The following is a 23,522-nucleotide window of genomic DNA, read 5'->3' on the forward strand; positions in this document are numbered from 1 at the left end:
TATTTCCAGCAAGTTGGGCACTGTTTAAGTGAGGCATTTCAGAATGATGTGCTTGCCTTTTTTCCTTTTTTTTTAAACGCATCATGAAATATGTTTACTTAAGAATGTCATTCTGATCATCCATCAACGCTTTGTACAGCCAAACTGTGATGCCCTGAGAGAAATATATTCATGGGTTTAACTTAATTGAACTGGCACTTGATTTGCTTGGTTATTACTGTAAATGTTATGCATAGATAGTCCTTTTCTTATTCTTTACACAGCAGTTCCTCACTGTTTACACACACTAGTATTATAAATCGACATGACTCTGTTTAAGAACAAGCATCTCTCATTGGAGCAGCAGAACACAAATTTTTTAACTTGTCACCAAAAAACACTTTTTTGGGGGTTTTGTGTCAAAATGATGCCACTATTATTCTAAATGTCAGTTTATTGAAGCTTACAGTATATACATAAGTAAACATTTAATACAACTATATATCTATATGTGTGTGTGTGTGTGTGTGTGAAATATACTGCATTATTATTGCGAGCGCTTATATTATAGGTAATACGACCAGGAGACTGAACAGCACAACACACAGAATTACCTTGCTGAATACTGAAATACAAAATTATGAACGTAACAGGAACTCCCGGGATTGCGGAACATTATATAAAACTTCTCCACTTTAATTATCTTGTACAAGATGGAGAAAAAAAAGGTATCTGAATATTGAGATTACTTATTTTAAGTGCTCAAAGGTCTATGTTAATTTTGGAAAATTAAATTATGGTCGCTTAAAATCAGTTTTTTCTTTCGAGTAAAAAAAAAAAAAAAAAAAGCTCGGAGTGGATTGAATTTGTCATAACATAAGAGGGACCCGGAAGCAGACGCAGCATTGCTTTTTAGTGTGTTGTTCTGTGTGTTTATATACTCAGCTGGAGTAACTAGGCAGAGCATACATGGGAAGTTACACATCAGGAATGGACGATGGGCAAATCTCTGTAAACGCTGTGGAGGAAGAAATGCCGAGTATAGGCTCTAACGATTTGGACCCGGAGAGAGCCAGGAACTCGAAAGACGATTCTGTCGACGTTGGTTTAGAAAATGCACACTTTGTTAACAACGGCCAGCAAAGGAAAGTTATAAAAACCGATGTTGTTCTGGATGTGCACAGGTTAGAAATTTGTGTTGACCAAGATGAACCAAGTGATCAGGAAATTGTAATGAGACAAACAGCTGTTGACATTTTAAAGAAAGGCTTCGGAACATCGACACCTATAACAAGTAATAATATTAATGAGAACAGTCAAAAAGAAAGCCGGGATGCCTCTTCGGATTTAATTCTTAAAATAGGAACAGACCAACATGGAAAATGTAGAGAAAGTGGAATTAAAAACGAATTTTGTATAGAACAGCATCAGGACAAGGTAGAAAATGTCACACTGACTTCTAACGATTACGTGAAATGGACTTGCACAGACTCTGATAATGACTGTGTTACCAATAAGGAACATATTTACTGCACCGTGTATTGTATGGCAAACGACAATTACAGGAGATCTCCATTGTTAGACAGTTTAAGAGAACAAAACAGTATGTCTGAGGAAGGGCAAATAATCTCACCATCACCCTTGAGCAACCACACAAGTGGGAATTTGCTGCAAACGGAGTCGGACTTGGATCTTTATTACAATGAGCCTTTCAACATATCGACTGTGATTGATACGAATTCTTTGGGGGACTACAATCCCTTTATTGTGCTGACTTGTCGCGTTTGTCTGGAAGACAAGCATATGAAACCGCTTCATTGTTGTAAGAAGGCAGTGTGTGAGGAGTGTTTAAAAAGGTACCTGAGCTCACAGGTAATCACGATTTAAGTCACGCTTGTACATTTGGTGCGATACAAGTATGACGATTGTTAATGTGAGTTACTCAGATTTCATAATTCATCCTATTAGTGTACATTAGACGTGTTGATTGTGCAGGTCAATATTTTTAATGCATAATTATCACTCCCTTACCGTTAAACTGTGCAACTTTGGACCCCCAGCTTCACACAGGTCACCAGTTGGTCCCAGCATTTCCTTACTTTTCAATACTACTGGTGTCTGATAACGAGAGTATTTTAAGTACCGCCACATACAATTTGAGGAAACTCAGCAAATTATTCTATGTGAATATACTTTGTCAAAGTTAACTACTTTTACAAACTACTAACTTACGATTGGTTTAAGTATTGCAAGTGTTATCTTTGGTGGGTATCCAGTTTTGGTGAAACAGTAGCTACTGGGTTCTTCTGCTTGTCTTGGACAAATAGTTGTACTTGCGGTACCCATAAAACTGGCCCATGCAGGCTGTGAACCTTAAACACACTCTTTAGAAAAATCTGTTGGCCTCAATCCACTGAATTATGATACAGGTACAGGCTTGCTCCTGAGTGTCAATGTTAATTATGGAATAAGACATTGCATTTCTTTTTTTTTTTTTGTGCAGACAAAATGAAATGGCATATGTTTTCTTAAAACAACAAACCGATTTAGTTTTTTAACACTCCATATGGAACTGATTTTATGAAAACAAACCTAGTTTTAAAAAAAAGTCAATTTCACCCAGAAAGTTTTATGTCTTACCTGGGCCCTGTATTAACTTTTATTTATTTTTTGGATTGTGATTTAATAAATACCTGAAATTGCACACTGTAATCAAAATAGAAGCATCTCTGGGGTACTGAAGCATATAAAAGTGATACTTGATATGGGTTTTCAACTGCAGTGGTTTGCTTTACATCCTTGTTATGTAGCTTTCATCAGCTTGTATCAAAGGTATTCCCAGGTTGATCAAGATCAATTGAATTGGCCTCAGTGTGTCAAAACTTAGGGTTTCTGGGAGTAAATGTGTGAGCCTGCAGCTGAGGCTTCTTTCAGTGAATCTCACCAACTGGATGAAGTGGTGCACAGATTGTGAACAATGGAACAATTGGAAATAGCCAGCCTGAACAATATTTCACCTTAACTTTTGTTAAATTATGAATGTTAGGGAAACCGTGAATGGCTTGACGTCAGTGTAAGGCAGAAAACGGGTTGTTTTTTTGAGGTTTTTTTTAGACTGCATTATGTTCATACTCTAGTCATGGTTTGTTATTAATTAAAACTGAAACAAAACCCTAACTGATGCTGCAGGTTGTTTGGAAGCAGACGTGAATAGTTCTGCAATAGCTGTTATGCCCGTTTTGCTATAGTGTAGGAGTTTTTTTATAGTAGTTGTCCATGTTTTGTGAGCACTGTAAATTCAGTGCTGTTATTGTTCCAGGCTTCGCTGTCCTTTATTTACACAAAGGGAACCGGCAACCGCCTAGCTTTTACCAAACATTTGACTTTTGTACCATTTTGTTGTGCTTTTTTATTTTTTTATTTCATTCTACTTTTTCCACACATGAAAAGGCTTAAAATACAGTGCATGCACTGTTATCAATTTTTTTAAATGTAAACTATGTACTGTGCATTACATACTAATGATCCAAGAATACCGTTAAAGTATGTGATGCCAGCTTTTAAGGAAGTCAAAAACCTCTTGCTGGTGGTGTGTTAACAGTAATACTCTTAAAATGTTCTTTTGAAAGCCTGTGTGTTTATGCCAAGACCCTCATTTGACAGTCTTACTGTAGCGCTCTCATCTACAGTACAATACATATTTATGTACACTTAGAAAAATGCTGTATAGTAGAATAGAACACACTGTATCTCTTCCTGTGTCCTGTCAGTGTTAACATCCTGAGCTGCTACATAGGAAGATATTCCAACACAAAACTCCAGCACTGCTAGCTCAATAAATTGAATATATTTCAATTTATGTCGACTTCAAATGTACATCCAACTGTTTCTCCTGTGATCATTCTTGGCTAAGTTAGAGATTTAATTACAAGTTCTTTAGGATTTTGTACGTCTTACACAGTGGACACTAGAATAGTTATCTTGTATTAGTGTCTGAAAACGGAATCTCTGTTCCAGCTGGTCGCAGGCTGGATTTCCAGATTGTCAGTTCATAGATTTTTTTGTGTATCAGAATCTTGGGTTTTGTGTCGAGGGCCCTGTTTGAGTGTCGTGCTCATGCTTTCGTAATCTTCTCTTTACCCCTGTGATTGGGTAGTTTGGTTATTTTGGGCATTGCTTGAGTCCACGTGAAGTGTTTACCATTGGTTGTTCTCGTTCCTAGTTGGCATCTTGTTCTCAATTGGTCCTCTATTCCGCCCCCTGTCGGCTGGATTTGTGAGATGCACTGTTTTCTGTCCTGGGTGTCAAAGCACCCCGAACTGTTTGGCTTGCGGTGCCAAAGGAGTCATTCAGCGATCGTGAAGATAAGCCATTTGTCCAGCAGTTAGTTTATGACTCTTTTTAAAAGCATTCTTTGTCAGTGGGGGAGTTTGTAACCAGAAACCAAGTAGACACAGAGAATGGGCTTAACCCCCCCCCTCTGTATATTTCAATTCTGTTACTTTCACACACAGAAGGATATTATGACCCACTCTGATGATACAACTGAATTGTCAGCTCTCTTTAAAAACATACTTTCTAAGACAACACAAAAACGGTAAGGGTCAGATCAGAAGCCTCTATTTGGGTGTTATGACACTGTGAGTTTTGATTGAAAGAGGGCTGCCTGATTGTCTGAATACACCCAATTTCTTTCACTTTGTCAATACTGCCGTGCTCCATCTCATCTGCAGCCAGCCTGAACCACAGTATATCTGGCGGTGATGAGGCTGACCTAACCTGTCACTAAGACATTTTGAAAAGATTATTTTTCTGTTTTCTGGGTTAGATTAAGATTATAAGCTATTAAAACTGGGCTCCCTAAGGAGCCTGATGGTTTATTGATTCAGTTTGGTGCAGCAGGGTCTTTCATTTTACTAGGGTAAGAAAAATAAAAAGAAATTGTTGCATGACCTAATACTGTCAGCATGCCTTTTTGAGAGGCATTGTATAGGTCTTATGTAGTCAGAATTGGTAGGCTTATATCTACAGTATTTATCTACAGCAGTGTTCTTCAGTTGACGTCCTGCAGGTCCAATCTGGCCCACGAGAGCCTTCCATTTGGCTCATCGAGCGTCAGCTGTCCTTAATTACAAAAGCTGAGACTGCAGAAACATTGCTGCTACAGTATCTACAGGGCATTTGTGTCCCCTAACAAGCTGTTTTTTGGCAAACACGTCATAGTGCAAGTCAGCATTGCACTTTATCTGGTAATAATCCTTTTCCTTGTTTACAATTCACTCTGTATGTAAGCTACCATCAATCAATAAACTCTAGTTCACTATTTTAAAGTTTACTGTTATGTTAACTTATCCAAATAATTACTCCTCTCCTGTAACTTCTATCTATCCTTAAGGTCCCTGACTCTGCTGACTTACTGAGCTAAACACTTAGTTTGGTTACCTAGAGAACCACGATTAGATCTATGCTTTTTATTTTAAACATGCACATTTGTGAGGTAAAGAGTAATTCAGCGTCAGTAACCCCAGAGAGCGAGAGATATACAGACAAAACAAACGACGAGAGAAAATGACAGAGTAAAAAAAACTATTCAAGCACAGTAAGTTAGCCAAAGAAATCAAGCGTGCCAAAGATATTGTATTTGGGCTTTAAAAAAAAAAAAAAAAAACTTTGGCAAAAGTAAGAAATTCTACTATATGGCATGCTGGTCAAAGATGCCATGTTGGATATGCATAATTTACCCTCGGTTTGCTGACATGCCATGCATTTAATTTAGAAACTTTTCATTCACATTTAAACACACTGGAGTTAGTTGATACATATTTAGACTTGCAATGCTACACTTAATCAGGGGCTTAATAAGATGCTTATGCAACATAAATAAAGCGATGAAGAATTGACAGGCTTTCATTAGTTAACGTGAATACTTGCTGCGCAGTCATTTTCCGAAAACGCAGAATTTTCCGAAGACGGTGGAGGCAAGTGTCAAATTTCAGGCAATAAGAAAGGGAAATTAGATGTCCATTCATTTCTCATGAATTTAACCTATAATTTTAATAGTTTTAATAAAATAATTAATAGCTTTGATAGATTAATGGGATTTGTATAATTAGTTGTTTGCAAGATGCTGTTTGAATATTGTAAGGAACATATCAGGAAAAATATATTTTGTATCTTTTATTATTAAATAACGATCAAATATTGTATCATTGTAAGTGGTTATTTATGAAATGCATTAAGCCCCTTTCACACTGCCATTCTCTGCCCCGTTTGGACCCAATTGTGGTCGCGGGTCGGCTACGTGATTTTAGACTGCTTTTGAAGAAGCATGGTCGACCTGGGTGACATAAGCAAATGCACAACACTTGATGCAATACCCCAGAAGCAGTTTGTTATGGAGGCGTCCATCCAAGCTTCCCTGGATTGAATCGCTGTACCAAATGTTGATTAGAGCAAATTTTTCTTCGTCCCTGCTGCAATCTGGCTCATGGTGTGTCTCAATCGACAAAATAGGGCTAAACATAATGAGCAGAAATGCTCCTTGTGGAAGTGAAACCTTCACGCAGGCGTGGCTGTTTGTTATTTCATCGGCTTATGAACGGCCATCATGCATTTTGTCTTGCTTGACACTGGTCAAAGCGTATTGACCCACATCCTGAGGTGGGTCGCAGCAGACCCCGGTACGACCCAGGTATGTGATTTCACACTACACAGGACTGTTACCTGGGTAAGAGTGCCAGTGTTAAAGGAGCCTTAGTTGTTTGGTGCAAGTGTAGTGTTGCAACATTTTGTTATGTAAAGTGTGATTTGCATGGCCGTTTAAACAACCCCCCACCTCTATGCACCTCATGAGTGCCCTGTGGCCCCCATGGTTTGGACATTGTCTAATCTTGTCCGCCAGTGAATGCATTTGAATACCACTGATCTGCTGGTTCTATGAGTAGATATTATTAGAAAAGCATAAATACATCATTAATTGCAAGACCAAAGTTTACACAGTTTTTGGATATGTAACCATTTATGTTTCTTATGTTTGGTTCAACAGGCCCAAATTAGCATCTTGGGCCACCTACAGATACAGTAATATTAGCTTATTCATTGTTATTATTTATTTCTTAGCAGACACCCTTATCCAGGGTGACTTACAATTATTATAAAATATCATATTACAGAATATTACATTACAGATAAGAGTAGTTATAAGGTACAGTAAAATCAGTAGAAAATAAGATCGAATTCAAACAGGAGCAAAATGAAGAATACTGTAAATAATTACATGTAAGAGTGAATTCGACTAAGAGCAGTTCACTTATAGTAAAAATATTTGCTTATACAAGTAAAGTCCTTAACATGTAGTAAGTACGATAAGTGGATGAGAACGATTTCAGATAAGGGCAATTGCAAAAAAAACGTTAATATGGATACCTACTACAGTAAAATCAAGTACAAGGTACAGGAAGTAGTTATAATTAACGGCAGCAGTTGAATATGGCAAGGTATGGAGTAGTTTAGTGCAAGTTCAAGCTAATACAAGTACTGGAACAATTGGGTGCCATATAGTCCAGTATAGTTGAGAGTTGTGAGGTTTACAGATGCTGTCTGAACAGGTGTGTCTTGAGGATGCACCGGAAGGTGGTCAGGGACTATATCCATGGGTAGGATCTGGAAGCGGGGGAGCAGAGGGGGGTACAGCTAATCTGCTGGTGACAGGGAAGTGGAGGGGGCGTAGACAGAAATAATAGTCTGGAGATAGGAGGGAGCAGAAAGGTAGAGGCAGCAATAGACGAGTACAAGAGTTGCATGCGAGCAGCGATAGGGAGCCAGTGGAGGGAGCGGAGCAGCGGTGTAGCGTGAGACAAATGAGGACAGGAAAAGACAAGGTGAGCAGCAGAGTTTTAGATGAGCTGGAGCAGACGGATAGCAGAGGCAGGGAGACCGACCAGGAGGGAGTTGCAGTAGTCAAGGCAGGACAGTACCAGAGCCTGAACTAGGAGTTTGGAGTAGTCGTAGAGGAAGGGGCGAATTCTGCATGTGTTGCTGAGGAAGAAGCGTCATACGTAAGGTAAGGTGCTCCAAGATTGGTGTGAATTGCTGTCTGTGAGACCAGCCAGGAATGAATTATGGTTTATTAAACTGGATATAATAAATTCTGTACTGTATCTGGCAGAAAACTTTGTGTTTACTGTCTGTGTTGGTCAATATTTTACATTCTTTATTGATAAAATAAGACATTATAGGTAGGGCCCTGTGAAATTCACAGGAAAATTAGAACGACATGTCTAACCTGCAATTCTGTTCTAAACTGCAAGATGTCTGTGTAGCCACTCTAGCTAAACTGATTAAAAGAATAATTAAGTAATCAATCCATTAAAATCTGGCTAATTACGAGGGACAATTATTGACATTCTAGAAATTGAGGTGTTTAAAGAACAAATAGAGGCACCAACAAACTCAAAAAGCATTTCTTTGAGAGATCGCACGTAGCTATATCCACCTGGTTTGCTGTACCCTGATGGGTATAACTTATGCTGAAAGCCATAACATTTAGAAATTCATCAAACATAAAAAAAAAGTTGCAGAATTAATAAGTACATATCGAGCACTGGCATAAGAGTTGGACAGAATAAACAGTGTGTTGTTAAAACTTTCCACGAAGTTTTGAAATACTGACAAGTTACTACCACCCTAATCAATACGGAATAAAACTCTGTTTTATTTAACCAGCTCACAAGTTTTTAAGGGTGTGAGGATTTTAGACCCACAACATGTTTGTAGTTTGGATAAAGAACCCCTGCCATTAGTATATTCTAGGGTTTGATGCTTACTGTAAATCTGAAATGGAGGGATATCAATGTGCAAAAAAAGACGGTAGTGGAATTTCTTTGACTGAATTTTGGAGAAATGCAGAACTGTTTTCCAATTTAGCAAGAAAGGCTAAAATTTGTCAGTTGTTACCAATTCTGTGGATGCTGAATGAAGTGTTTCTTCATATGGACACATTTTCACAGAGCAACATCAATCCATGAAAGAAGACCGGCCTAACCAACTGACGATGCTTCCGTTTAATAGCAAAATTATTAATGCACAAGAACTGAGAATGGCATTTTTATGTCTTTCATGCAAACATAAGTAACACTTACGGGCTTTTTTTTTGTTTGTTTGTTTGTTTACATTATATTCAAAGAACAAAACAAAAACAATTTAAAAAATAGATAAGTAAACACAGCTTACATATGTTACAGAATCTATCAAATGCACAAATTCCAATAAATGGGTATAATATCTATAGTGTTCAGGGATTATGCCAGAAACGGGAAATCCATAAAAAAAAAAAAAAAAAAAAAAAAAAAAAAAAACAATATCATCCCTTCTGTTGACGAAATATATATTTGTGCCCGATGAGATACAGATATAAAGAAAATGGAAGTCATTTTTTTAGGAAATGATTTGCGTAGAAGGGTACTGGAAAATTAAAACCTATAAATAATGTATGACACTTATATTGAAAGAAACGTCCTTTTAAAATCCTGTTATACTTATTCACAGGGATGTAAGGGTTACATAAATGTCAGTAGCCATCTACAGTGTTCTGTTTATGAATCTGCTAATACATACTTTTTAGTAATGGGAGGAACAATTCAGATAGTTAAAGTAACGTACTGGGATGATGTTTGTTTAATGATTTCTCATTGTGTGGCTTACAGTGGAGGCTGTATCTTGTGGCTGTAGGACAAATTACAAGTTAAAAGACAAGTCTATAGGACAGTACCCTTTGAGTTCTTGTCCTAATGTTTGGTACACAACTGTGTTCTATGGCTGTATATGGTAAGTTATGTTTTGGTTTTGTTTAGTAATAATTTCTTTCAACAATGGTGCTCTGTATTTTGTGCTGCTGTTTGATGTTTCTGATTATATGCACCTTTATAAATATTCAACTTCCAGACATTTAATTCCAGTTTTATTTAAATTTGCAGTATTTATTGATTTATTATTTTTTTTGAACAGATGAAAGCTATGCAAATACAGTAGGTTGTTTTAGGTATGTATCTTGCATTCAACCTTAACCTTTTGAAGGGAAATACACATTTTAAAATTAATTCTTTCTTTTTATTCCATGCAGAATATGATTTTCAAAGGGCATGTTTTAGATGGCATGTGCAATAGTTAAAGTGATTGCAGCTAACAAAATGATTTCTATAAACCTGTTTTGCACTTCCATTCATTGAATAGATCCCAAATACTGTATGCAGCTTTGAAACAAATTTAATCTTTCTCGTCATTAAGCCAACCAATCTCTTCCCTTATTGATTGGCATGCTCCAAGGGCACAGGAACTAGGGGTGCTGCGGGTGCGGCTTCCATCATATGCAGGGTTTACAGTGTTGTTCAATGGCTTTCAGCACCCCCACTATAAAACTTGTTCCAGCGCCTCTGGTGTGCTCTCAGACCCAGAAAACACTTCTGAGGTGAAATGACCCGGGTATCAATTTAACCTAACGCAGTATCAGGTGTCGTGTTTTGAAATGAATGTTTGGATGTCTTTCAAAACTGCACATTTAAGATTACAGGCAGCATGTACAGTAGCTAGCAGAAGTGAAAAACAGGTATGATTTAGAAAAATGCTAAAAACAGTTCTTAATCCCAGGAAACTAGACTTCAAGGATTGGAATGAATTAACTTCCTGTGCAGTGGGAGTCATGATTTCCTTCCCTGGAACTCGCCATAAGTGGGAAGGCAAAGGCCCTATTCAAATCGAGCAGAATAATAGAGTCTGTCTCTGCAGCAACATTTCACCATTAAACCTACAATGTCTTCAGTTCTGATCTTTCACTAAAATTGGTATGAAATCTGGCTGTGATGGGTTTAATTTTCCTTAGTTTGTGCTTTGTGGATGGTTGATTCCTCCACCCTTGCAGTAAAGGGGCAACATTTAAAAATCCACCTGGTGTATTGCAGATCCACGTGTTCAGATGTTGCTGTTGAACCTAATGAATTAGTCTGCTGTTTTTAAATACATTACCACTTGTCTTCAGCGCTCAAAGGGAGGGTAGAGTCTGAATTATGATGTTATGCAAACGCAGTCTGTAGAAACAGACACGCTGGAATTGCGTTCTAGTTAGTCACCGTAAATGTAATTACTGTGATTTAAAAACAATCTTTGGAGCTCAAATGGCTGCACACAATACCCTTTGCATTAAGTGAACAGTGGGTTGAATACTCTTTCTGTATGCAGCCACCTGGGTTGCCAACCCAAGACTTCATTATAAATAAAAGAAAAGCACTCAATAAAACATCTGAGTAGACTGTCAAGTAATTGTCACTCATGCATGGTTAACTAACTCACCGTTGTCAAAAGCAAGTTTCTCACAGGGAGCTTCCAGCAGTTTAGGCTCTGTAGTGCTTCTTTATGTTGAATATGACCTGCTGTACAGTATGTTGGGTTTTACAGTTCCTCCAGGAACAGTCTCCACGACCATTTAGTATGCCAGCCACTCTCTTAAAAAACAACGAGGCTGTATTGTCTACATTGTTCCTTTTTTCCCTTCGTTCTTCCCTTTTTTATTATTAGTGCACATTTCTGTATTAGAAATGGCTTAATATGTAGAGGAATACTGATGTCCTTCCCCCTCAAAATCAAGGGAGTTCTAGGTGTAGGTAAAATATAAGTTAGCTGATTGGTAATTTTAACGAAGAGAATTTTTCTTTTTTAATCTAGTACTATCTACAATGTAATGGAAAGGGTACTGTTTTTAAAATATGTTTTCATAATACAGACAAGTCTCAAAAGAGTGAATGACCGTACTGTAAAACTTAGCAGAGCTGTTAATGGGATCTGGTAAATGGGATCTGGTAAATGCCTGTTTATTCACATACCCTACATTTCACATGCCAGCTACATTGTCTACAGTACTGTATGTGTATTTAACTGCTAAAACAAAGTAGCTGTCGATTTGGCTGTATTGTATAAAAATTTTATTTCCATATAATGTTCCTTGGCTAAGAATGTGGATAATGTTTTTTTTAACCATGCAATAATTTGTGCTCCAGGATTCTGGATTTTTACAGGGAACTGTACAGTCCTCAGGAGTTTACCAAACTAATCTTAAACGGTTTATAGCAATAGACTGTAGGTCTAATTATTATTCTATATTTAAATTCATTTATTTGGTTTCAACTTCTCCCTTACTACCACCTTTGCCCACAGTTGTACTGTAGTGCAGGCTTTTCAGAGGTGAATTAAAAAGCGAAAATCTATTTTCTGCTCAGGCAAGTGTTACTGTTCACAGTACATTAGTATCGCTTGTCATACTCCAAGTTAGTTACAGCATAGCTCCTGTTACTGCAGAACACGGAAGCAGAAGTACAAAACACATAACCCAGCCATTTTAATATATTTTCAAGTTGAGAAATTCTAATTGATTTTTTATAATTATTATTATTAAGAATTTAGAGTGCCTTCTATTTCTCACTGCTACTGTTCACTAACATTTTGAAAGAACAATATTACATATCTTTCTGTACAGTAGCTCAGAGTTTCCCCGAATTACTTGGGTTATAACCTATGGGAGGTTCCCTTAATAGTGATAAGAAATGTATACTCACAAATGCACAGTGTTTATTTAGTTTTTTCATACAGGCTGCCAGCTGTTTCATTTAGCTCTTGGTGTACTGTAGGCAGTTTTGTGGCATTACTGGTATGTCCTTACGTATCCTAGAAAAACTAGACAAAGTCCATGTTAAGTATACCACACTTAGCCTGTTGACTAGTGGCCTCTAAGCAATCTCTGACACGCACCAGATTCAAAGCATATAGAGATTTATTGTATGTATATCACTGCTGCTATTACAAGTTAAGAGTTTCAATAAGGCATGTTGTTTTTTTTTAGCTGATATTCTGTCCTAATTTATGTCTAAAGCCAATCACTGTATGTTTGCTGACTGACAATATTGGGTAATCAGCTTTTTTATGTTACTTTTATTGTTGTGTTACTAAAAAAAAAAAAAAAAAAAAAAACATCAGCATTAAAAGAGAATTTCTATCATCTGTGCTGAATATTTCTCAACTGTACACTGCTTTGAAGTCCTGCCCAGGAGAAGCAGAGGTGATGCCTGGTGCCACCGTATAATCACTGTGTTCTATAACGCTTGCAGCATATACTGATTTTGTTCAAGGAACAGGCCATTAGGGGAACTCACGCTGTAGGAAAGCTTTATATGTTTACAATTTAGCCACAGGGACACCAGGACCTGCCTGCTGACACCACTCTGAAGTAACATTAAGTGCAGTAACCAGACTTTTTCCCATCGAATACAGTGAGTACATGTTTACAAATGTTACTGTAACTGTGCAGCAACATGTGAAGGCTGTGGCTGTACACCGCGGTGAAAAAAATACAACCACAAAAATAAAAGAATCCTGCTATTTAAAACTTTTATATATTTTATATTGTATTGCACTGTTACCAGACACCAGCGCTATCCCTGCACCCAGATTTCAGGCTACGTTTTGTCCTTCATTTACAGCAGGTATGTTATTTAATTGGTCATGCTCCTGGAAATTAGACCCTAGCATACAGCACTACAGTATCATAAGAGTGTTACAGAATCAGACACTTTGGTCTGTAGGTGATTTTAGGTAGCTGCTGTATGAAGAGTGGAGGGGGCAGTTTATTAAAAAAGTTGAGGATTGATTGAACAGTGATCTGATTTCTGGACACTGGTTCATTGTAAACACTATACCTACTGTAAAATCCAGTACAGTATTTACCATATGAAAGACTGGGTGCAGGGTTTCACAGTGGTGTTTGACAGTGTAGCAAAACAGTAGCTTGTAATGCATTTTTTTTAGTTTTTGTTTTGTTTCCTGTCCCTTATAGTACCTTTTTAGAGATTTGAGTTGGGTTGCTTCAGTATAGATTTATCTCATTGTACAGTAGTTGTCTTTAACCACAGTAGCTTTTAGCTAAAAGAGATGACATTCTCTACTGTAGTAAAATGTTTGTTTTGGTTTAGCTCCAATATATTCACTCAGTATTTGAGTTTTTGTCCTTTTTAAACAAACACAATATACAGTGAGTACAGTGTGGTATCTGGGAAATCTAACTAGTCAGACATGCATCAAGAATCACCTGTAAAGTGACCACTATAACAGTACCCTGTGTATTCTCACAAAATTGCTTTTCTATGACTTGCTGTCCATACTTACCTGTGTACTGTATTGTTCCTAACGCATTCAAGACTGCAGTAGTAAAACCACTGCTCAAGAAATCTGCCTTGGATCACAATGAACTGTCAGGTTGTGTTCTGTCTTGATTTTGATCCTATCTCTCGAACAGGCTACAATTTGTTAAAATAGAGGAGGAGACCTCTTTTTTGTCAAAGGTTATATGCAGGATCTCGCAGGGCTCAATTCTTGGCCCAAGTGTGTTTTCATTGTATATGGTGCCTCTGGGCAATATTATGCATAGCTAGGGGGTTTATTTGTATTGTTACGCTGATGATACACCGCTATATTTATCTATGAAACAGTGTGACTCCTCGGCTGTAAATATTTTGAGCACCTGTCTTGATGACATAAAAAAATGGATGCTTGAAAACTCAGATAAAATAGAAGTGATGATTCTGGGATCTCAGAAACAACAAATTAATATGTCTGATTAACTCTTGGTGGCTTCTCTTATGAACTTGCGGACAAAATGAGAAATTTGGGTGTAATCTTCAACCCAAATCTTTCTTTTGAGACACACATCAGGAATATTGCTAACATTTATTTTTATCATCTAAGAAATATCACCAAATTAAGTATCCTTTTCCATTCCGATACTGAGAGATTGATGCATGCTTTTGTATAATCTAGAACTGATTATTGTAATGCCCTATTCTCAGGTACTCATAGCCATGTTATATCTCAATTGCAAGTTATACAAAATGCTGCAGTTAGAATTTTAACCGGGGCTAAGAGACGTGATCACATTACTTCAGTGCTAGCATCTCTGCATTGGCTTCCGGTCCGATTCAGGGTAGTTTTTAAGGGCTTGCTTTTAACTTCTAAGGCATTAAATGGCATTGCACCATCGTGTTTAAATAATCTTTTTTAATACCATATATTCCTAGATGAAGCTTCAGGTCGCAGAATGCCATGTTGCATACTGTCCCACAAATTTAAAAAAAAAAAAATTCACAAGTAGTAGAGCATTCAGCTATAGGGTCCTGAGGTGGGGTACATAAGAACATAAGAAAGTTTACAAACGAGAGGAGGCCATTTGTCCCATCTTGCTCATTTGGTTGTTAATAGCTTATTGATCTCAGAATCTCATCAAGCAGCTTCTTGAATGATCCCAACAATATTACTGGGGAGTTGGTTCCAGACTCCCAAAATTCTCTGTGTAAAAAAAAAAAAAAAAAAAAAAAAAAAAAAAAAAAAAGCCTCCTATTTTCTGTTCTGAATGCCCCTTTACCTAATCTCCATGTGTAACCCCTGGTTCTTGTTTCTTTTTTCAGGTTGAAAAAGTGCCTTCAGTCCACATTGTCAATACCTTTTAGAATTTTGAATGCTTGAATCAGGTCGCCATGTAGTCTTCGTTGTTCAAGACTGAACAGATTTAATTGTTTTAGCCTGTCGGCGTATGACATGCCTTTTAAACCCAGAATAATTCTGATTTCTCTACTTTGCACTCTTTTTTTTTTTTTTTTTTTAGCGCAGCAATATCCTTTTTGTAGCGAGGTGACCAGAACTAAACACATAATTCTAGATGAGGTCTTACTAATGCATTGTAAAGTTTTAACATTACTTCCCTTGATTCCCTTTTCACTATATATCCAAGCATTTTGTTGGCCTTTTTTATAGATTCCCTACATTGTCTAGATGAAGACATTTCTGAGTCAACATAAATTCCTAGGTCTCTTTCATAGATTCCTTCTTCAATTTCAGTATCGCCCATATGGTATTTATAATACACATTTTTATTGCCTGCGTGCAGTACCTTATACTTTTCTGTATTAAATGTCATTTGCCATGTGTCTCCCCAGTTCTGAATGCTGTCTAGATTATTTTGAATGATCTTTGCTGCTACAACAGTGTTTGCCACTCCTCCTATTTTTGTATCATCTGAAAATTTAACAAGTCTGCTTACTGTACCGGAATATCATTAATGTAGATTAGGAAGAACGGAGGACCTAATACTGATCCATGTGGTACTCCACTGGTTACCTCGCTCCATTTTGAGGTTTCTCCGCTAATCAGTACTTTCTGTTTTCTACATGTTAACCACTGCCTAATCCATGTGCATGCATTTCCTTGAATCCCTACTGCGTTCAGTTTGAGAATTAATCTTTTATGCAGGACTTTGTCAGAAGCTTTCTGGAAATCTAAATAAACCATGTCATATGCTTTGAATTTATCCATTGTCGATGTTGCATCCTCGAAAAAGTCAAGCCGGTTATTTAGACACGATCTCCCTCTAAACGATAGCCCCTATCCTGTGCATATTTTGTGTTGTATATGGTGTGTTATTGTTTACATGTATGTATACAGTGGTGCATGGAGTGTGGGTTATGTAGCACACGTGATCTTAAAATATATATTTGTATTTAGGCACTGGATTCCACAATCACTTCACTTGCAGAGCAAAGTGTGTATTTGAGTGTGGGCAAGGGGATTGCACAAATTAGTTCCCATGCAGACTGTGCCTGAGATTCAAGTGAATGATTAATAGCCAGCAAGCCCTGGAACAGCTGTAGATAAAAGCAGCACAGATTACTCAGTCAAGGCTTCAGTGAGGAGAGAACAAGAGTCAGGAGGTAAAGAAAGAATTGAAGGAATTAATAATAATAATATCATGCATTTGCTTTTGTTAGCCTAATAATTAGCGGCTTACATGCGTAGGGTAATGCAATCACACGACAAAGAAGTTCTTCAATGAATTAGTTCTAGTGGAAAAACACATAAAGCATTGCAAGTAAAGATAACACAGTTGTGTCGCTCCAGCTCCAGCGCAGAATGAGTGAGTGATTTCACTGTCTAAAGTAGGGCAGCCCAGCTGCCTGCTCAACTCAGTAATACTGTTTATTTAAAAACATAAACTTAGATAAAACACTGAACTGATTAAACTACAAACACTGAATATTTAAACTCCAGAAAGTAAACATACCTAGTAAATACTACACATTTTTTAATATAAAAATTATATATTTTTTTATTTATTTATTTGTTTGTTTATTTCTAGCCTACAGACTGCAGAACCACAGCCCAGCGATTTATGTAACTTAGCCATGTATGCGCTCAACGCTCATTCATTGTCAGCAGTTGGCTGGGTGTTTATAGAGTAAACCTCGCCCAACAGAAAGGAAGCATACACCAGTATGCATGTGGTTTTATTTGAAAGAAGATTCTACATTGTTAATTTGATTGCTAAGTCTCAAAGTAGTTCAGTGTGGTAAAAAAAAAAAAAAAAAAAAAAAAAGTGTTCGCCATTACAGGATTTTTCTCGCGTACCACCTGAAGAGAGCTCAAGTACCCCCAGGGATATGCGTACTTCAGTTTGAAAACCGCTGCTGTCCGGTAATGAGGATTGAGAACCACAATTACCTTGTTTTCAGTGTTTACACCAGTCTTGAAAAAGGGTGGTCTACAGTAAAGCAAAACAGAACAACCCAAATGCTCAGCACCATTGTAAGTGATTAATAACAGTATAGTGTAATGGGCTGCTCTTGTTTGCCAGTTATGATTCATCCCAAGGTATTCTGACTCCAAACGGTCTTAATCCTGGCTGGATCTCTGCATCGTTTGTTTGAAGGCATTTTTATGCTGCTCTAAACTGCATTACATGAATTGGATGTCTGGATCCTTGGCAATACAGACTGCTTTCCTTTAATGTCGGTTGCTAGGAGCCATCAACGGAGTGACCTTTCCAGCATCTCCTCCATCAACAATTTTCATTCTACAAGGGCTGCAATGTGACCAGCTCAAAACGAAATGCTTATCTGTATTGTAGGTTATTAATTAAGACTTGTTTTGTATAGGTGGGGAAAACATTATGATTACAGTACACTTTAAAGTGTGGATGGGTCATTCCATGTCAAATCAACCAAAATCCAGGAAAACCGAGCCTCAAGATTTAGATTTTGTTTATATTTTATGTAGAGTAAGGTACAGGTCAGGTATGAAACCAGACCAAATATTTCAGCTCAATGATGAAGATTTGATGAGATACACCCCTTTTTGTGATGGTGGTGGGGGTGGGGGGGGGGGGGGGGGGGTATACTTGAAAAGCATCTCATTGGGGGTGATTTTGAGGATCTAAAAATAATACTTAAAATGCCAGTAGTTCTATGAATGCTTATGTACAGATAGCCAGGTAGGTCTTCTGTAGAAATGCAAAATAAATACCACCTCTGTAGTATTTCAGTGTTGCTGGGGGCCTTAAAATTGAAACATTGTCCAATTGTCAAATTCCTGAGTGATTTTTAAGTGCATGTTTCTTCTAAAGTAGAAGATATATCACTTTCAAATTGCTTAGGTGTGCTCATAATTTAAGTGCCTTTCTGTGTGCAGCTCTGCTACTATCTGCCTACTTTACTGTCTGATTTAATGACCCTGTATGAACAATCCTCCCTCCTCCTGGTTCATACAGTTGTACAATACTATTGCACACATCTCACTTGTTTTGATGCCTGGATTGACAGTTTGTTTGGGCTGATAGTGTGATTTAAAAAAAGACCTAGTTAGCACAGACATTTCGCAATAGCTTAGAGCAGATGTTTTCAAACTGTGGGACGCCAATACCTGACTTCGTGGCGATTTGTAAAAGCTTCTTGGTAAATGGCAGGCTTGGTGGGCCTCCAGGATGATAAACTCAATCAGCTACCCAAGCAGGGATCATGTTTAATCTGACCAACCCCCTGTTAAATCTGACCAATCCCTGTCCATAGAGTTTGTGTCGTTACAGACATATCGTAGCTCAGCAACTCTATCACCCAGCCCTCCTTCCTTTGAAAGTGCAACGGTGGCAGGTTTTAATGTCAAATACATTGTGTTCACAAATAAAAAATAAATAAAAAGTTGTAATAGTTATATTTAAAAAAAATAAAAATAAGCTGGTCAAACCATTACAATTACTATTTGAAACATCCACAGAGCTTTAGACTTTAGTATTAATAGGTTTAAAAGATACTGCATAGCAAAATGACATCAGTACTGCATCTCCAGCCAAGCCCCACCCCTTGTTCTTCAATACCTCTTCATAGTAGTGCATACTGATAAATCCTCTCCTGATCCCTCGCTTTATCACTGAACTCCTTAATAATGTGATCCAAGTCATTATTTTATTACTACAACTCAAAAAGCTCTGCAAATGCCTGTGGTATTCTTTGAGCGCTGGATGCAGAAGCAGCTACCTCCTTTGTTTGTGTCCGTGTTACCTCTGTGGTGCAGGGGCTATGTGTATTGCTCAGATACGCCCCCCCCCCCCTTTTTTTCGGCTTCATTCGGCTTTTATCGGTCTCACTCAGCCATTGCAAGGTTTTCTCTGCTTTTTCCAGAGAAAAAATGATTAGAGACCTGTGCTTGACATCTTTTTGATGATGTTGGACAGGGTTCGACATCGGGCTGGATAGGGAAAATTCTAATCTCGGACCTGGTCCAACAGGACCGCAAAGGGTTAAAAGAGAAGTAACCGGTGACTTAAAGTGTTAATTGTCAGGCCGTAGGGCAAGAATCCAAAGTGTTCAATCAGAAACATTTCATTGGTTCCTGACCCCTCTGCCAAAGATCACAACATGCACTTTACAAATCCCTGCCCGGTTAGAGCTGCAGATACAAGATGCACAGGAGGTGTACCTCCAACCATATGAATATTTATGTTTCTATTCAATATACGCATAATGCATTGTCACACTGAACACTTTATAACCTAGGCAGGGAAATCTGCCGTCTGTGATATTGTGTTGCTTAGTGTGTAGAGTTCTCACTTAAGGTTTTATTACTGGTTCTTATTCCATCCTAACCCATCAAAATAATGTCTTTACTTATTTATTGCCATTATATGGGGCTTGTCATATATATTCATAGACCTGTTCCCTCCCCTCTGAACCTGTACTGCAATGAGCAGATAGGACAGGTGAACCAATGACAATGCTGAACTTTGTTGGGAACCAATGAAATGTTTCTGATTGAACAAGTCGGATTGAAGCTGTCTGAGTTAAATTTTGACAGGAAGACCTGATGCTTAACCGCTGTAAAATGAAAATAAGCAGTCAAAACTGATTTTTAAACAACTGGATATGCTAATGAAAATATCAAAACCATTACGATTATAAAGATATTGTAGTAATACAGTACGTACAACAAATCTGAAAGCTAGGGAAAGTAATGCCTTTTGTTTCAAACCTACAGACTGCTCAGTGATATCTTAAGTCATTCGGTTTATCACTTTTTGAGGAAGTAAACTATTGTTTATGTGGTGAATATGTTTCTAGCACTATTATTTCATTGTGATTCTACTCACAAATGTCAGCTTGTTACAGTATATGCTAAAACACACTTTGCTGTGCAATATTTACTCTCCAGGAAACACAACACACGGTTTGAAAGTTTCTCTTGTCATCTGCAGGTGCAGCTTGGGCAGACGGAGGTTAAGTGTCCAATCACGGAGTGCAGTGCACACCTGGAGGAGAGCATGGTGGTGGCTCACCTGCCTAATGAAGATGTGGTGAAGTACAAGTACTTCCTGGAGCTGAGCAGGATGGGCTCCGGCACCAAGCCCTGTCCACAATGCAAGCACTTCACAACCCTCAAGAGAAAAGGCAATATTCACAGCCCTAGCAAAGCTGAAAACAAGTACAAAGTGAGCATGCCTCCTTGTAACAAAGTGCCCGCCCCTGTGTATATTATCTGTTATGTGTTGCGTGTGGTGTGTTTAAATGTTGGTGTATAGACATTGGTACACGGGATATAAACGGGTCTGTGTAACACGAGTGTTTAAAAATGTATATGTGTATTTAGGCACGAGGATTGCACAGCACTTCACGTGCAAGTAAAATGTAGTAATATGTGAGCACGGGGAATTGCACTTTATTAATTCACGTGCTGGGATTCAAGTGAATAATTAACTGGTAATTGAATCCCAGCACAATAGTATATATAGATGCACGTTGTCACATACTGGCGGTGGGGTGTTCGGTGAGCGGAGAACGGGATTGGAGACGGAGGAAATAAGTAAAGTAATAATAATAACGAAGTATCTGCTCACCGTGTTTGTTAAGTTTAGTCTGTTTTCGTTTGTCTATTTATTTTGGCGTAGAGTGCCGTGTCCTGTGTTTTTCGTGTTTGTGTAAACCTTTTATTTTGTATTAAACCGGCGCCAACAGCCGTCTTCATCACTTCATTTCATCCGTCCTGTGTTTTGTGTATTTCATTACCTTTCCTGGCTCTGACGCCGCCCACTTCGGCCGTCTCTGTGACACGTGGTGTCAGAAGTGGGATTTAACAGCGCCTCCAAGCGTCAGACCAGGAGAGGTTTTTTTTTGTGTGGGAGAAAAAAAAAAAAAAAAAAAAAAAGGGGCGTCTTTGGATTACAAAAAAAAAAAAAAAAATGGGGAGAAGCAGGAAACAGGATAAAGAGGTGAGGGACAGGGAGGAGGAGTGCCGCCTAAGGGCCAGACATCCCCGACGATGTAACCAGTCCTTGCCGGGGTGCCTCCTCTGCAACCAGGACCATCTCTTTGCCAATTGTCCCTTCCGCTGCCCCTACCAGGAGGGAGAGGAGGAACTGCCACAGGAAGAGGAAGGCAGAGGTCCCACCGCTGTCTCCACAGCCGCACCAGTCTCCTGCAAGGGAGGAAGAGCCGCACCAGTCCCCTGCAAGTGAGGGAGAGCCGCACCAGTCCCCTGTATCAAGGGGAGACTACACACCGCTCTCACCTCCACCACCAGGAGACTACACGCCGCTCCTACCTCCACCGGCAGGCGCAGAGCAGCAGGAGCTGCCTCTGCCTCCGCCACCTCCACCGGCAGGCGCAGAGCAGCAGGAGCTGCCTCTGCCTCCGCCACCTCCACCGGCAGGGGGAGAGCAGCAGGAGCTGCCTCTGCCTCCGCCACCTCCACCGGCAGGGGGAGAGCAGCAGGAGCTGCCTCTGCCTCCGCCACCTCCACCGGCAGGAGCAGAGCAGCAGGAGCTGCCTCTGCCTCCGCCACCTCCACCGGCAGGGGGAGAGCAGCAGGAGCTGCCTCTGCCTCCGCCACCTCCACCGGCAGGAGCAGAGCAGCAGGAGCTGCCTCTGCCTCCGCCACCTCCACCGGCAGGAGCAGAGCAGCAGGAGCTGCCTCTGCCTCCGCCACCTCCACCGGCAGGAGCAGAGCAGCAGGAGCTGCCTCTGCCTCCGCCACCAGCAGAGGGTGAATGCCTGCTGGGTCCCTGTCCACCAGCAGAGGGTGAATGCCTGCTGGGTCCCTGTCCACCAGCAGAGGGTGAATGCCTGCTGGTATCACTTCCCCCACCAGCAGAGGGTGAATGCCTGCTGGTATCACTTCCCCCACCAGCAGAGGGTGAATGCCTGCTGGGTCCCTGTCCACCAGCAGAGGGTGAATGCCTGCTGGGTCCCTGTCCACCAGCAGAGGGTGAATGCCTGCTGGGTCCCTGTCCACCAGCAGAGGGTGAATGCCTGCTGGTATCCCTTCCCACCAGCAGAGGGTGAATGCCTGCTGGTATCACTTCCCCCACCAGCAGAGGGTGAATGCCTGCTGGTATCACTTCCCCCACCAGCAGAGGGTGAATGCCTGCTGGTATCACTTCCCCCACCATCACGAGGAGAGGAGCTGGAGCTTCCTCTGCCTCCACCTCCATCAGGGGGAGAGGAGCAGGAGCTGCCTCTCCCTGCACCACAAGGGCCAGGACTAGATGCTGGCGGTCCTCAGCAGCCCTTGCATAGGCTGCTGAGGGAAGCACGGGGAAGAACCTCCCGGCTGCAGTGGCCGAAAAGAGGGCCAACACCCGCACCCCAGCTTGTCCTGACTGCCAGCCTCGCTTCGCCCAAGGATGCCAGCCTCGCTTCGCCCAAGGATGCCAGCCTCGCTTCGCCCAGGGATGCCAGCCTCGCTTCGCCCAAGGATGCCAGCCTCGCTTCGCCCAAGGATGCCAGCCTCGCTTCGCCCAAGGATGCCAGCCTCGCTTCGCCCAAGGATGCCAGCCTCGCTTCGCCCAAGGATGCGCCTGGCTTCGCCCGCCGCCTCTGCATCGCCTGGGGTTGCCCGCCGCTCTGCATCGCCTGGGGTTGCCCGCCGCTCTGCATCGCCTGGGGTTGCCCGCCGCTCTGCATCGCCTGGGGTTGCCCGCCGCTCTGCATCGCCTGGGGTTGCCCGCCGCTCTGCATCGCCTGGGGTTGCCCGCCGCTCCGCATCACAGCCGGAAGTACTGTGGCCGGAACCCCACGAAGGGGAGCTGCCGGCCACGAAGAAGGGGGAGGAGGTCTGGAGACCGCCAACCCCAGCAGCAGTTTCGCTGCCGGAGGAGGGGGAGGAGGTCTGGAGACCGCCAACCCCAGCAGCAG

The 23,522-nt window shown here is 40.3% G+C and overlaps 1 protein-coding gene across 2 annotated transcripts in view; it reads left to right on the top strand.

Annotated features, from left to right (window-relative positions):
• Positions 1-635: 635 nt before the first annotated feature.
• Positions 636-23,522, top strand: part of LOC121315800 (probable E3 ubiquitin-protein ligase RNF217) — a 35,018-nt gene continuing 12,131 nt past the window's right edge. For both annotated transcript variants that reach the window (XM_041250225.1, XM_041250226.1), the window contains exons 1-2: positions 636-1,851; positions 20,588-20,821. In XM_041250225.1, the coding sequence (XP_041106159.1) occupies positions 949-1,851; positions 20,588-20,821 (1,137 nt within the window). In that variant the 5' untranslated portion in view covers positions 636-948. The remainder of the gene's footprint in view (positions 1,852-20,587; positions 20,822-23,522) is intronic.

Source organism: Polyodon spathula, chromosome 5, assembly GCF_017654505.1.
Source record: "Polyodon spathula isolate WHYD16114869_AA chromosome 5, ASM1765450v1, whole genome shotgun sequence".
In the NCBI taxonomy this organism is placed as follows: Eukaryota; Metazoa; Chordata; class Actinopteri; order Acipenseriformes; family Polyodontidae; genus Polyodon; species Polyodon spathula.